The following is a 14,781-nucleotide window of genomic DNA, read 5'->3' on the forward strand; positions in this document are numbered from 1 at the left end:
TACAGAATTAAACACTGTACTCAGGCTTATGTTGAACAGACTTTGGGTCCTTTCAAAAACACGGGAACAACCTCGTGTACAACTTCATGTACCTCTCCTAACATTTTGGCTTTATTTACTGTTAAAAAACGAAATTCGTTATGGACACTGATAATAATCCAACAACGGAGGTAGCTGCTACTACTATAGACAGTGAAGACACAACAGAAGCGTTCGTCAAGGTGAAATCAAAGAAGACATCGAAGCGAAAACGCGAGATGGATGGAGTCGATATGGAGGCTGAGGACTCCGTAGCATGCAAGCGGCCTCAGTTTCCACCCATTTCAGGCGACAAACTTAAGGTAAAGTAAATCCAACATTTTTATATATTAGTACATATGTTACTGAATGATTACACTTAGCTTGAACTTTGCCTGTTTAGGGTAGAACATTTTTCTCGTCCCGTGTAAGGTCTGGGTCTTGCACATGCGCAATGTCAGGCTATTGCTATGATTATTCTTACACTGCCTAAATTGAAGCCTTTAGCCCGCACAAATAAGTGGCACTGTCTCACAAGATTACATTTTAGTCAGCCAGTGCGGGTTTTCTTCTAGTGTAGGCTACACAACAATGTCATGAATCTGCACATACCACTGTGGGAAGTTGTGATGACAGTTCTAACATTTCCACTGTCATATTTTTTTTGTCTCCTTGTTTCAGGGTGGTTCTGATGAGATGCGTAAGGTTGCTGTCCCGGCCCACAGGTATACCCCTCTGAAGGAGAACTGGCTGAAGATATTCACACCCATCGTGGAGAACCTACAGCTCCAAGTCAGATTCAACCTCAAAACCAGAAATGTGGAAATTAAAGTAAATGCAATGAGATTACCTGAGCGATGTTTATTTGTATTGGTGTCTAGACAGTAGGCCTTAATAAGAACGTGTCTTTCATTGCAGACATGTAAAGACACACAGGACATTGGCTCTCTCACGAGAGCTGCAGACTTCGTACGAGCCTTCGTTCTAGGATTCCAGGTTGAGGTAAGCAGCAGCACCTTCTGGGAAAGGAAGGCATTATCTTGTTGGGGTGATGAAATGAGAAGGATCCAGTCATCCAACAGCACTCTACTATCTCTGCTCTATATTGATTTAGTGAGAATTACAGGCCATCTCCCTTCTTTCAAGTCAAATATGTTTAAAGGGATAGTGAGAGATTGTAGAAATTATTGTTATGTTTTTCTACGTACCCAGAGTCAGATGATCTCATGGATACCATTTGTCACTGCGTGGAGTTTAAGGCAGTTTCGTGAGCCATTGCTAACTAGCATTAGCGCAATGCCTGGAAGTCTACCAGAACCGCTAGCATGCAGTAGTCTACTGGCCTAATGTCTATTGACAATACAACTCCCGTGTTGTGTTGAATCTAAACAACACTTTGTCTGTCTCCCCAGGATGCCCTTGCTCTCATCAGATTGGATGAACTTTTCCTGGAAACCTTTGATGTCACAGACGGTAACTAAGGGCCTGCCTGGCTCTACCTTTACAACCTACAATATTTGTAGTCAGGAATGGATTATGGGCACTGGCCAGCCAGGCTTGTAAACCACAATGTGTACTTGTCCCAGTGACATTCTGTGCCATGCGATATCTGAAAAGTCAACATTTCACTAGTCATTGAGCTAGTTAGGCACACTTTCTACTAGCCCGGTCTGAAAAGTACTAGCCTTGGGCTAGTGTGTTATCTTAATTTCATCCCTGTTTGTAGTATGTAAGCTCTTTTCACTACTAAGTGCACATTTTTCACTGACTGTCTTGGTTCTTTCTTTCAATCAATTGTTTTTATTGTCAGTAAAACCAGTCTTATTGTCTTACCTTTTTAATATTTTGTGCCCCAGGACAACAGATGAAAACTAGCCAGCTGGCTAAATATTTTCATAACTTTTGATTGATGTACATTGTCACTGTCAAATAAATGACCCCTATTTCTGAAACTATCCGCCGCCATTGTCGCAACCCCTATTACCAGCCTGTTCAACCTCTCTTTCATATCGTCTGAGATCCCCAAGGATTGGAAAGCTGCCGCAGTCATCCCCCTCTTCAAAGGGGGAGACACCCTGGACCCAAACTGTTACAGACCTATATCCATCCTGCCCTGCCTATCTAAGGTCTTCGAAAGCCAAGTCAACAAACAGGTCACTGACCATCTCGAATCCCACCGTACCTTCTCCGCTGTGCAATCTGGCTTCCGAGCCGGTCACGGGTGCACCTCAGCCACACTCAAGGTACTAAACGATATCATAACCGCCATCGATAAAAGACAGTACTGTGCAGCCGTCTTCATCGACCTTGCCAAGGCTTTCGACTCTGTCAATCACCATATTCTCATCGGCAGACTCAGTAGCCTCGGTTTTTCGGATGACTGCCTTGCCTGGTTCACCAATTACTTTGCAGACAGAGTTCAGTGTGTCAAATCGGAGGGCATGCTGTCCGGTCCTCTGGCAGTCTCTATGGGGGTACCACAGGGTTCAATTCTCGGGCCGACTCTTTTCTCTGTGTATATCAATGATGTTGCTCTTGCTGCGGGCGATTCCCTGATCCACCTCTACGCAGACGACACCATTCTATATACTTTCGGCCCGTCATTGGACACTGTGCTATCTAACCTCCAAACAAGCTTCAATGCCATACAACACTCCTTCCGTGGCCTCCAACTCCTCTTAAACGCTAGTAAAACCAAATGCATGCTTTTCAACCGATCGCTGCCTGCACCCGCATGCCCGACTAGCATCACCACCCTGGATGGTTCCGACCTTGAATATGTGGACATCTATAAGTACCTAGGTGTCTGGCTAGACTGCAAACTCTCCTTCCAGACTCATATCAAACACCTCCAATCAAAAATCAAATCAAGAGTCGGCTTTCTATTCCGCAACAAAGCCTCCTTCACTCACGCCGCCAAGCTTACCCTAGTAAAACTGACTATCCTACCAATCCTCGACTTCGGCGATGTCATCTACAAAATGGCTTCCAACACTCTACTCAGCAAACTGGATGCAGTATATCACAGTGCCATCCGTTTTGTCACTAAAGCACCTTATACCACCCACCACTGCGACTTGTATGCTCTAGTCGGCTGGCCCTCGCTACATATTCGTCGCCAGACCCACTGGCTCCAGGTCATCTACAAGTCCATGCTAGGTAAAGCTCCGCCTTATCTCAGTTCACTGGTCACGATGGCAACACCCATCCGTAGCACGCGCTCCAGCAGGTGTATCTCACTGATCATCCCTAAAGCCAACACCTCATTTGGCCGCCTTTCGTTCCAGTACTCTGCTGCCTGTGACTGGAACGAATTGCAAAAATCGCTGAAGTTGGAGACTTTTATCTCCCTCACCAACTTCAAACATCAGCTATCTGAGCAGCTAACCGATCGCTGCAGCTGTACATAGTCTATTGGTAAATAGCCCACCCATTTTCACCTACCTCATCCCCATACTGTTTTTATTTATTTACTTTTCTGCTCTTTTGCACACCAATATCTCTACCTGTACATGACCATCCGATCATATATCACTCCAGTGTTAATCTGCAAAATTGTAACTATTCGTCTACCTCCTCATGCCTTTTGCACACATTGTACATTGTATATAGACTCCCCCTTTGTTTTCTACTGTGTTATTGACTTGTTAATTTGTTTATTCCATGTGTAACTCTGTGTTGTCTGCTCACACTGCTATGCTTTATCTTGGCCAGGTCGCAGTTGTAAATGAGAACTTGTTCTCAACTAGCCTACCTGGTTAAATAAAGGTGAAATAAAATAAATAAATAAATAAAAATAAAGTATGCACAGACTCTGCCCATACTAAGTGCATTTAAAGTGTGTGAACTTTTTCTCACCGTACTATTTTTTTTTCTGTTTCGTTGACAGTAAAACCACTGAAAGGAGACCATTTGTCCAGAGCTATTGGCAGGATAGCAGGGAAAGGAGGCAAAACAAAATTCACCATTGAAAATGTGACCAAGACCAGGATTGTTCTGGCAGACTCGTGAGTAGTGCTATATGGCCCCATGTTATGACGTAATAGTTAGAATTCTAGGTTCTACATTCAAAGATGATTATTTCTGGTTTCATCATGTTCTTTTTTGTTGGTGTCTTTAATATTTTACAGAAAAGTACACATATTAGGATCTTTCCAGAATATTAAGATGGCACGGACAGCGATATGCAACCTCATCTTAGGTAAGACTGAAAGAGATGTGGAAGTTGGTAGAGTGGTGGTGAGGAAGGGGAGGAGGATACAGTGTCCGGAAGTGACGCCATTCATTTTCAGGTTTCATACGTCTTCTTAAGCTTTGTTTTGCTGTTGACAGTCACAACTGATTTCGAGATTGAATATCGATTCGATCACCTTAAATATACGTCATCTGATTTATTTCATCAAACTTACCGCCGCCAGCTCCTGATATCAAGACATACAAACTGTCTCCTGAATTAGCTTAAGTGCGCATGTGCACCCGGCTGGGCACACAAGCGAACAAGGCTGGAGTTTGTTTTCCCTGGCTAAACTAGCTGGATAGCTAAACTATGCTAGTTTTTGTCCTCATTGCCAAAATTCATAAATAACACATCCTCAACTGCAAAAGTCTGGAAAGAAACTTAAATTATTTGTTTTGTTGAATGGTTTCAAATGTGTCGTAAGATGACGGTGGTTAAGGTTTTCATTGCTACTTATCTCAGATACAAGTTCAGTTTTGAGATCCATTGGCGTCGGCTTAGCTAGACATTTCTTACTGGTCTTGGAACTGACAACGTGCAGCCTCTCCCGCTTGGCTTATTGGGATATGTAGTGATTTTGCCAACACATCCAGATATGTACACAGTCTTGTACCTGTTTTTAAACTGACTATCGTCTTTGTTAAATGAATCAGATGTTTATTAATATAATGATTCATCCAGAAATGCCAATGACTAAATTACTTCCAGACACGAAGGATCGGCGGCACTTCTCCACACCACACTCTCATGTGAATTCGTCATATAGTCACGTCTCACCATTGCCCCCAAGTCCCATGTATTAAAATGGGAAGTGTTTTAGGAAATGCCACACAGTGTTGTTAGAGCATGGCACTTGTAACACCAGGATTGTGGGTTCGATTCCCGGGTCACCCAGACGAATAGTGTGGGTGTGGCTTTGGGTATAAAAAAAACACCTGCTAATTAGCATATTATATACAGTACCAGTCAAAAGTTTGGACACCTACTCATTTCATGGTTTTTCTTTATGTTTTACTGTTTTCTACATTTTAGAATAATAGTGACGACATCAAAACTATGAAGTAACACGTATGGAATCATGTGGTAATTCTTGCCATATTGTGGACTTAGTCCTATTTGGTAAAAGACCATCTTCTGTATACCAACCCTACCTCTTCACAACAACTGATTGGCTCAAACGCATTAAGGAAAGAAATTCCACAAATTAACTTAACAATGCACACCCGTTAATTGAAATGCATTGCAGGTGTCATCACAAAAAGTTACATTACAGGTCGTACAAACTTGTCAAACTAAGTATAGACTCAATCTTTATTGAAGATTTATGATAAAAACATCCTAATGTTCTAACCGGAGAATTCCATTGTCTGTAGAAAAGCAATGGAACGAGAGATACCTCTCATGAGAAATGTGTGTGACTGAGAACGAGGCTGCTGCCAGACCCCTTAGTCAAACAGCTCCCATCCGGCCCCCCTTCACAGTAGAAGCCTGAAACAACGTTCTAAAGATGGTTAACATCTAGTGGAAGCCGTAGGAAGTGCAACATAACCCATATCCCACTGTGTATTCAATAGGGGCTGAGTTCAAAAACTACAAACCTCAGATTTCCCATTTGGATTTTTTTCTCGGGTTTTTGGCCTGCCATATGAGTTCTGTTATACTCAGACATCATTCAAACAGTTTTAGAAACTTCAGTGTTTTCTATCCAATACTAATAATAATATCCATATATTAGCATCTGAGACTGAGTAGGAGGCAGTTTACTCTGGGAACACTATTCATCCAAAAGTGAAAATGCTGCCCCCTATCCCAAAGAAGTTAACACTTTTTCCCCTTACTACATAGTTTTGTCTTCACTATTATTCTACAATGTAGAAAATAGTTTAAAAAAATAAAAATAAAACCTTGAATGAGTAGGTGTGCAAACTTCAAATCAAACTTTTGACTGGTACCATGTTATTGATATTATACATGTCTATTTCCCCATACAGGAAGTCCCCCTTCTAAGGTGTACGGTAACATCAGGGTCGTGGCCAGCAGGACAGCAGAGAGATTCTAAAGTCACACGTGGATTTATATTCTCGTCTCCTGATGAGTCAGGTATTCCCCAAGATTCTGATGGAAGACCGGTTTTGCCTTTTTTTTTTTTAAACCTAAGGTAATATGGATGGGTGGATCTGGTCCTGGATCAGCACTCCTGAGACTCTTTTTGGATGTGGGCCCTTGCCTGACATCTTCCAGGACTTTAGTTGTTGAAGCTGGACATATTGATCTGGGGAGTGCCTACCTGCCTTCGACATCTGGACTGGCCTGTCTCTTCCCACAGGGGATATTTGCATGTAAATGATTTGCCCCTTTTTCCTAATTTGTCTTTTGGATTTCAGTTTGATTTAAATAAAATCTGAACCTAAAAGTATTTGGAGGCCAACAATTTAATTGTTACACATGAAGTGAAAATTTGAGTTAATGTAAATAAAAATGCAGAAACCCTAATGTGAGACTGTAAAGTGCCAAATTGATCCAGAAACCCCACGACACAACAGGGAAACAAAGTGATCACACACACAACTCGTACTTAAAATGTTTCAAAGTGTTTTATTTTTTAATTTTCATACAATATCAAGTTTCCAACAGTCCCACAGCATCAGATGCACCATGCAGAGAAAGGGGAGAATAACTATTAGTCAAACTTAAACCGTTTCAGTTTCCACACATAACTAAAAGAGCACCGAGTCCCCTTCAAAGAAAATAAGAGAAAGTAGTACTTGCAGAACTATAATCTGAACTATATAGATAACGGAATGGAAAGCTTCTATACAAAACCGTGTCGAGTACAGTGAGTGGCAGTTGACTTTGGGACCAGCTTTTTACAGGAATAGAATCCCCATCGCGCTGATCCGGGGGGAATACAAAGTTAACATGTAGTTCAGTCTGTTTGGATTACTGCTCCATAATGTGAACATTTTAACAAAGTTGGGACAAAATCCAATATGTTTCCCAGTAGATGATTAAATATCGTTATTACTGACCTCACCATTCACGTGTTTTAGCAAGGATTATTTAAATGGATCATCTACATGCACAAGGAAAATCATCATGCAAACATAGGAGGCCCAAGAAAAGCCACTTGTACAGTGCCCTATATGATGCACTCATTTTGACCTGAGCTATGGGCCCTGGTTAAAAAGTAGTACACTATGCAGGGAGGCATTTGAGACGTCTCACTAAAAACAATGGTTTCCAAACCAACTATCAAATCATTAAAATACAACCCGCCGCCATTTTGTTACAATTATATTCTCGGGATGCCCAATTCACCTTAAACTTGTGTCAGTCTCCCTACTGTGAATACCATGGAGGGAGAGGACCGATGAGGCGATCGTGATAGATTCTTAAATCTTCACTTTCTAATGTACTCTCAAATGTACCGTATGTCCATTAATCATGTCAAGCGTTTACGAGTAACTCCGTTGTTGTATTAGAAAGAACCCTGTACTGTAAATGCACTATTGATGGGGGGGGGGCGGTTGACATTGGCTGCTGCAGCCTCTCTCTCTACTAAGATGAGCAAACATTGACCTAATATACAGTTACTATGCTGCCTGCAGTTGAGTCTCAATAACATGCCATAACATTCTATATTCCCTCAATAACTCACTGACATTCATTAAATCTTTCTCATCTCGATATTTTAGGATATTCCTCAGTTTAAGATATAATAAAATACAAATACATAGATGGTCCATGTTATAGAGATTATTTTTTTGAACTTGAGTGATCAAGCTGTACAAGATCCTTTTATTTGTTCAATTGTACACAAGGTGCAACAGAACATTTGACTTTATCCCAAGACACACACACACAGGTTAGAGCAGGGGACTGCCATACTACGGCGCCCATGGAGCAGTTGCTGTGGGGGGAGGGTTAAGGGTCTTGCTCAAGGGTACAACGGCAGGTTATGCCATCTAGGATTTGACACCAGCAGCAACCCTCTGGTTACCAGCTCACTTCCCTTCAGATTTTTCCCGTCAGACCCGGGATTCAAACTAGCAACCCTCCGGTTGCTGGCTCGCCTCTGACTGCTAGGCTACCTGCCGCCCATTTACTTTGCATTGGGGGATTGTCATATGGTTCAACGTAAAAACGTGTCGTTAAAGTAAGTAAAATACAAATAAGTATGCCAAGACATCACATTCTTGGCGTCTATCTCTACGCTTAGAATAATAATCTCAAAGTATAAACATATAATAAAACAGCCCATCACTCTAAACTTCCAACAGGTATGTTTAATGTGATCGGAAGCTTAATTTATCTAATCCAACCTGCTCAGGAGTCAAATGTCTTAATTTATCTAATCCAACCTGCTCAGGAGTCAAATGCCTTAATTTATCTAATCCAACCTGCTCAGGAGTCAAATGTCTTAATTTATCTAATCCAACCTGCTCAGGAGTCAAATGTCTTAATTTATCTAATCCAACCTGCTCAGGAGTCAAATGTCTTAATTTATCTAATCCAACCTGCTCAGGAGTCAAATGTCTTAATTTATCTAATCCAACCTGCTCAGGAGTCAAATGTCTTAATTTATCTAATCCAACCTGCTCAGGAGTCAAATGTCTTAATTTATCTAATCCAACCTGCTCAGGAGTCAAATGTCTTAATTTATCTAATCCAACCTGCTCAGGAGTCAAATAGTGCAAAAGAAACTGCTGTTTATTTTAGAAAATGAAATTTGCAGCTAACCATTAGTGATCTTGCAGCGAGCGTTTGACTCATCACAGACCGACCAGTCCATCACTGACCGCAATGGTGGATACTTAATAATAACAATACCATATGTCCTGGTTGGCACTTTATACCCTACGTTTTGAATTGTAACCCAAATCAAGTATATTATTTAAACGCAACACCTCAGATAATGACACATTTCCCCACTAAATAAACATTTATAGATATACTTTGTCTATAAAAAAAACACAGACCAGAACGAAAATAAATATTTAAAAAAAATAACATTACAAAAAAAAATTGACAAAATATAATCAAGCCAACCTTTCCCCTCCCTCCCTCAAACTGGGATGCTCTTACAAACAAAAATAGCTGTCCTTCAGGTTATCGAGAGGATCAGAGTTCAATAACACAACTAAATTGGCTTCGCGAAGCTTGTGGCTTGTTTAGGTGGAAAAGAAGTGGCTTCACGGGGAGAGAGAATACTTCCATTGATACACGAAGTGTTTGCCAGACGTCTTGAGCAGATCTTCAGAGACCGATGGAGAAGAAAGCAGAGGGGAGGGAGAGGAGCGGAGGGACATGCTCACACGTCTACCACCATCTTTTTGTGTATGTCAAGGCCACCCACCACCTAGGGGAAGAGAGAAGGAACAGAACCAAATAGTTCTTATTGTAGTTCTAATTCCAATTCTAGAGTAAAAGCAGGCGGGAACAGATTGATTCTTAACGATATTCAAAATCACGCAACATGATTCCAACTAAGAGAGGCAACTTAACACTAGTATAACTACAGTATCCTGTTAACACTAGTATAACTACAGTATCCTGTTAACACTAGTATAACTACAGTATCCTGTTAATACTAGTATAACTACAGTATCCTGTTAACACTAGTATAACTACAGTATCCTGTTAATACTAGTATAACTACAGTATCCTGTTAATACTAGTATAACTACAGTATCCTGTTAATACTAGTATAACTACAGTATCCTGTTAACACTAGTATAACTACAGTATCCTGTTAATACTAGTATAACTACAGTATCCTGTTAATACTAGTATAACTACAGTATCCTGTTAATACTAGTATAACTACAGTATCCTGTTAACACTAGTATAACTAGTATAACTACAGTATCCTGTTAATACTAGTATAACTAGTATAACTACAGTATCCTGTTAACACTAGTATAACTAGTATAACTACAGTATCCTGTTAACACTAGTATAACTAGTATAACTACAGTATCCTGTTAATACTAGTATAACTAGTATAACTACAGTATCCTGTTAACCCCTTGTATTTTCTGTAATACTGTCACACAATCCCGTCACGACAACCTTGGTCTGCTCCAGCACAAACCAACTATAACCACGGTCCAACAGTTGTCCTGAAGATAATACTCCCACAAGAACAGTGTTTCAGTTCAAGACTCTAGAGCAGTGTTTTCCAACCTGTGTTCAGCCAATTATTTTTGATAAATTTAATTAAATACAAATTTATTTTTTTCTTCCAAAGAAAATAACAGTTGGGAGTATTAATTGTATTATAAGCAATTTGACATTACTTTTCAAAATTCCAATAGTTTATAATAATAATAATAGGACTAATTTGTTACATTTACTGCCAATGGTGGTCCTCGAGAGTTGTTGACGGTGATTTGGTGCTCCCCGGAACGGAAAAGTTTGGGAACCGTTGCCTTAGAAAAATATGTGCCAAATATAGCTTATTCAGAAGAGTGAAACAGAATACAGAACTTTCTTAGTGAAATGGGGCTGGAATCATGCTCTTTACATAACATTACCCTCCACTGAATGAGCCATCTGGTGTGTTAGAGCTGGGTAGGAGAAGCCATCAACCAGAATTGGAGTTACCCCCCAATAGGGTTGCACAATTCTGGAAAATGTCCTCTGCGTGCAGTATGAAGGAAGTTAAGAGGTAGTTTCGCAAGCCAATGCTAACTGGCTAAAGTCTACAGGTACAGTAGCATCCTGTAGTATCCTTTTCGCCACCCACCACCCCAGTTCCCCAGCCACCCACCACCCCAGTTCCCCAGCCACCCACCACCCCAGTTCCCCACCACCCCAGTTCCCCAGCCACCCATGACCCCAGTTCCCCAGCCACCCACCACCCCAGTTCCCCAGCCACCCATGACCCCAGTTCCCCAGCCACCCCAGTTCCCCAGCCACCCACCACCCCAGTTCCCCAGCCACCCACCACCCCCAGCCACCACCCCAGTTCCCCAGCCACCCCAGTTCCCCAGCCACCCACCACCCCAGTTCCCCAGCCACCCACCACCCCAGTTCCCCAGCCACCCACCACCCCAGTTCCCCAGCCACCCACCACTCCAGTTCCCCAGCCACCCATGACCCCAGTTCCCCAGCCACCCACCACCCCAGACTTACTAAGCAGAACTCTTCAAAGGATATCCTGCCGTCTCCGTCCTTGTCTGCGTTGATGATGGTCTTGTCCACGATCTGCTGCAGCTGGGTGTCCTTCAGGTTGTTTCCTACCATCATCTTCAGCACCTGGAAGAGCTCTCCGTTGGAGATGTAGCCATCCTTGTCCATGTCGTAGATCCGGAAGGCAACTAGAGGGGGGGTGGAAGGGGTCAGGGGGGAAAGAAACGTGGAAGGATGTGTAGGTAAGTCAGCGATCCTGAACACAGACCTTTTTGGTTTTATATTTTGGAGAAAGACTCATCATTGATGCGATCAGGCATTCCGTTTCTACCCAGGCAAGTGGGGGACAGGGGATGGGTTTTGTCTTTGTAGATCAGATCATTTAACTTTGTGTGGTGAGAGGTGTATAGGTGTAGGATGTAGTGGAGATGGAGTAGATTTGTCTACTTACACCGAAGTTTTGACTCCTTGTCCCCCTTGACACTGAATTGTGAGACTCCCTCAATGAATTCTAATGGGGGGGACAGATGGTTTAGAGTCAGACATTATTTGACTTCTTATACTGTACGCAATCATTTTATATAAATCGGAGTGATCAAATACACTACTTATGCATTCATAAGTTCAATCAAAATATCAATAGCAAACTACTACAATCCATATTTAGGGCTATATCCAATCAGAACACCCCTTTTCCTCTATGCAACTTCTAAAGGCAATGTTTTCGCGGAGACCGCATTCGCGGTAAACGATGGACATGTCGGCTCAATCGGAAATTTTCTTTAAAATGTAAATCGTGTTGTATCCGGATGGAATCCGGGCTGTATCCGGATGGAATCCGGGCTGTATCCTGTATCCGGATGGAATCCGGGCTGTATCCGGATGGAATCCGGGCTTTCTAGTCCTGACTGTCCTGCGTTAAGTGTTACTACTTCCTCTGCAGGTTCTGTTCGGCAGAGTAGACCGAGAGAAACACTGGAAGTCTGAACCAGTCCAGGCCAAAGTACCAACTTCTCTCCCTGGTCATCAAGATCCTTTTTGTTAATCATGCAATGTGATTAAAGGCCCAATGCAGCCATTTTATATCAATATAAAATTATTTCTAGGTAACAACTAAGTACCTTACTCTAATGATTTCCATTAAATTGTGTAAAAATAGCTATTTCTCAAGTAAGATTCTTGCTAGGACTGTCTGGATATGTTCAGAGTGGGGAGGGGAAAACTGAGAACTAGGTTCAGAACTCTCTTTGTTATTGGTCTATTAATGAATTTGCTGCATGGTGATATGGAAACCTGCTGATTAGAAGGTCCTGTGTAGATTGTATATTTAACCAACAACTATAAGGAAGCAGGATCAATGAGTTAGCCAGCTAACTGAGGTGAACAGACATAAATAACATTCTGGTTAATTAAGAAAGTTAAACTTAGATATGTGTGTGTTTGGTTGTTGAGTCAATGAGACAATGCCCATGTCAAGCTTTTCTTGCTAAACAATAAAAAGTTATTTCAGACAATTAATTTTCTGGACCGCTCATTGATCCTGGTTTGTATTATACCCCTCTGGTGTAGGCCACCATGTACTGTGCTGGGACATTCTCAGACAGGAGGACAATAGACACGTTAACCAACACTGATGTCCCTAATATTATTGACCTTGATTTCAGCAAATGAGCTTAAATTCAAAGACATTGTCGGTCCCAAGCATTTATTCACTAGTAAAAATTGTGATACACAATGGTATAGGCAAAAGCACAAACAGATCTGGGACCAGGCTATAGAAGGAGACAACAGATCTGGGACCAGGCTATAGAAGGAGACAACAGATCTGGGACCAGGCTATAGGAGACACCAGATCTGGGACCAGGCTATAGAAGGAGACAACAGATCTGGGACCAGGCTATAGAAGGAGACAACAGATCTGGGACCAGGCTATAGAAGGAGACAACAGATTATAGGAGACACCAGATCTGGGACCAGGCTATAGAAGGAGACAACAGATCTGGGACCAGGCTATAGAAGGAGACAATAGATCTGGGACCAGGCTATAGAAGGAGACAACAGATCTGGGACCAGGCTATAGAAGGAGACAACAGATCTGGGACCAGGCTATAGAAGGAGACAACAGATCTGGGACCAGGCTATAGAAGGAGACAACAGATCTGGGACCAGGCTACTCTTGCGCTCTGGCTTACCCTTGAAGTCCACCTCTCCGTTTCCATCGGTGTCGAAGATGTCGATGACCCTCTGGACCAGCGGGTTCTGCTGGAGTTCAGGCAGGGACATGAACTCCTCCACGCTAAGGGACCCAGAGTTATCAAGGTCCAGTTTCTTAAACCTCTTTCCCAGACGCTTAATCTCATCAGCATCGACTGGAGTAGAGAGAGAGAGACGAGAAAAGAGAGACGGGAGAAAAGAGAGACCGACAGACAGATGGGAGAAAAGAGAGACCGACAGACAGACGGGAGAAAAGAGAGACCGACAGACAGATGGGAGAAAAGAGAGACCGACAGACAGATGGGAGAAAAGAGAGACCGAGACAGGAGAAAAGAAAGACCGACAGACAGACAGGAGAAAAGAGAGACCGACAGACAGGAGAAAAGAGAGACCGACAGACAGATGGGAGAAAAGAGAGACCGACAGACAGACGGGAGAAAAGAGAGACCGGCAGACAGATGGGAGAAAAGAGAAACCGACAGACAGATGGGAGAAAAGAGAGACCGACAGACAGATGGGAGAAAAGAGAGACCGGCAGACAGATGGGGAAAAGAGAGACCGACAGACAGATAGGAGAAAAGAGAGACCGAGACGGGAGAAAAGAGAGACCGACAGACAGATAGGAGAAAAGAGAGACCGACAGACAGACAGGAGAAAAGAGAGACCGACAGACAGATGGGAGAAAAGAGAGACCAAGACAGGAGAAAAGAGAGAGAGCGAGACAGGAGAAAAGAGAGAGAGGGATCATGAACAAAATTACATGAGTAGAGGCGTTACATTTTGGTAATTATTTGACACTTATCCAGAGCGACTTCCAGTCAGTGTATTCAACCAACGTAGGCAAGACAACCACATACAGTATCACAGTCATAGCAAGTAAAAACCTTTGCCGTTAAAAGTAGCCGTCAGCTTACCTAGATCTCCTGGAATATGGACACGCAACACATTACCACATTAACACGGGTAGATCTATGCAGGTAGGCACCCAGAGAACCCTGTACCCACACACATACATAATGTGGTCTAATGACGGTATGTAGGCGAGGACTACTCTCTTCCTCCCCACCTACACCGACCCAACACGGCAACAGACCTGACACGGCAACAGTGCCTTTAAAACACATGCGGGCGGGGGGGTCAAGTTAACTACACAAACATTGCCTGAAATCTTCCAGTTG

At 42.5% G+C, this 14,781-nt stretch overlaps 2 protein-coding genes across 4 annotated transcripts in view; one reads left to right on the plus strand and one right to left on the minus strand.

Annotated features, from left to right (window-relative positions):
• The first annotated feature begins 32 nt into the window (after positions 1-32).
• On the plus strand, positions 33-6,748 carry pno1 (partner of NOB1 homolog). Its single transcript, XM_024386342.2, has 7 exons — positions 33-341; positions 700-849; positions 937-1,020; positions 1,431-1,491; positions 3,908-4,025; positions 4,149-4,219; positions 6,247-6,748. The coding sequence occupies exons 1-7, from the start codon at positions 141-143 to the stop codon at positions 6,312-6,314; spliced, it is 753 nt and encodes a 250-aa protein (XP_024242110.1). The 5' UTR covers positions 33-140; the 3' UTR covers positions 6,315-6,748.
• Positions 6,749-6,830: 82 nt separating this feature from the next.
• Positions 6,831-14,781, minus strand: part of LOC112223349 (calcineurin subunit B type 1-like) — a 40,523-nt gene continuing 32,572 nt past the window's right edge. For 2 of the 3 annotated variants that reach the window (XM_042305598.1, XM_042305597.1), the window contains 4 exons: positions 13,582-13,758; positions 11,841-11,900; positions 11,393-11,577; positions 6,831-9,614 (listed from right to left, as the gene is read on the minus strand). In XM_042305598.1, coding sequence (XP_042161532.1) covers positions 9,567-9,614; positions 11,393-11,577; positions 11,841-11,900; positions 13,582-13,758 — 470 coding nt within the window. In that variant the 3' untranslated portion in view covers positions 6,831-9,566. The remainder of the gene's footprint in view (positions 9,615-11,392; positions 11,578-11,840; positions 11,901-13,581; positions 13,759-14,781) is intronic. The other variant, XR_006079841.1, reaches the window with a different exon arrangement.

Source organism: Oncorhynchus tshawytscha, linkage group LG24 (assembly GCF_018296145.1).
Source record: "Oncorhynchus tshawytscha isolate Ot180627B linkage group LG24, Otsh_v2.0, whole genome shotgun sequence".
NCBI lineage: Eukaryota > Metazoa > Chordata > Actinopteri > Salmoniformes > Salmonidae > Oncorhynchus > Oncorhynchus tshawytscha.

Coding starts and splice junctions, on each gene's coding strand:
- pno1 (XM_024386342.2), top strand. CDS start 141: ATGGACACTGATAATAATCCAACAACGGAGGTAGCTGCTACTACTATA. Junction 850..936: donor CCAGAAATGTGGAAATTAAA/GTAAATGCAATG, acceptor CTTTCATTGCAG/ACATGTAAAGACACACAGGA. Junction 1,492..3,907: donor AACCTTTGATGTCACAGACG/GTAACTAAGGGC, acceptor TTTCGTTGACAG/TAAAACCACTGAAAGGAGAC.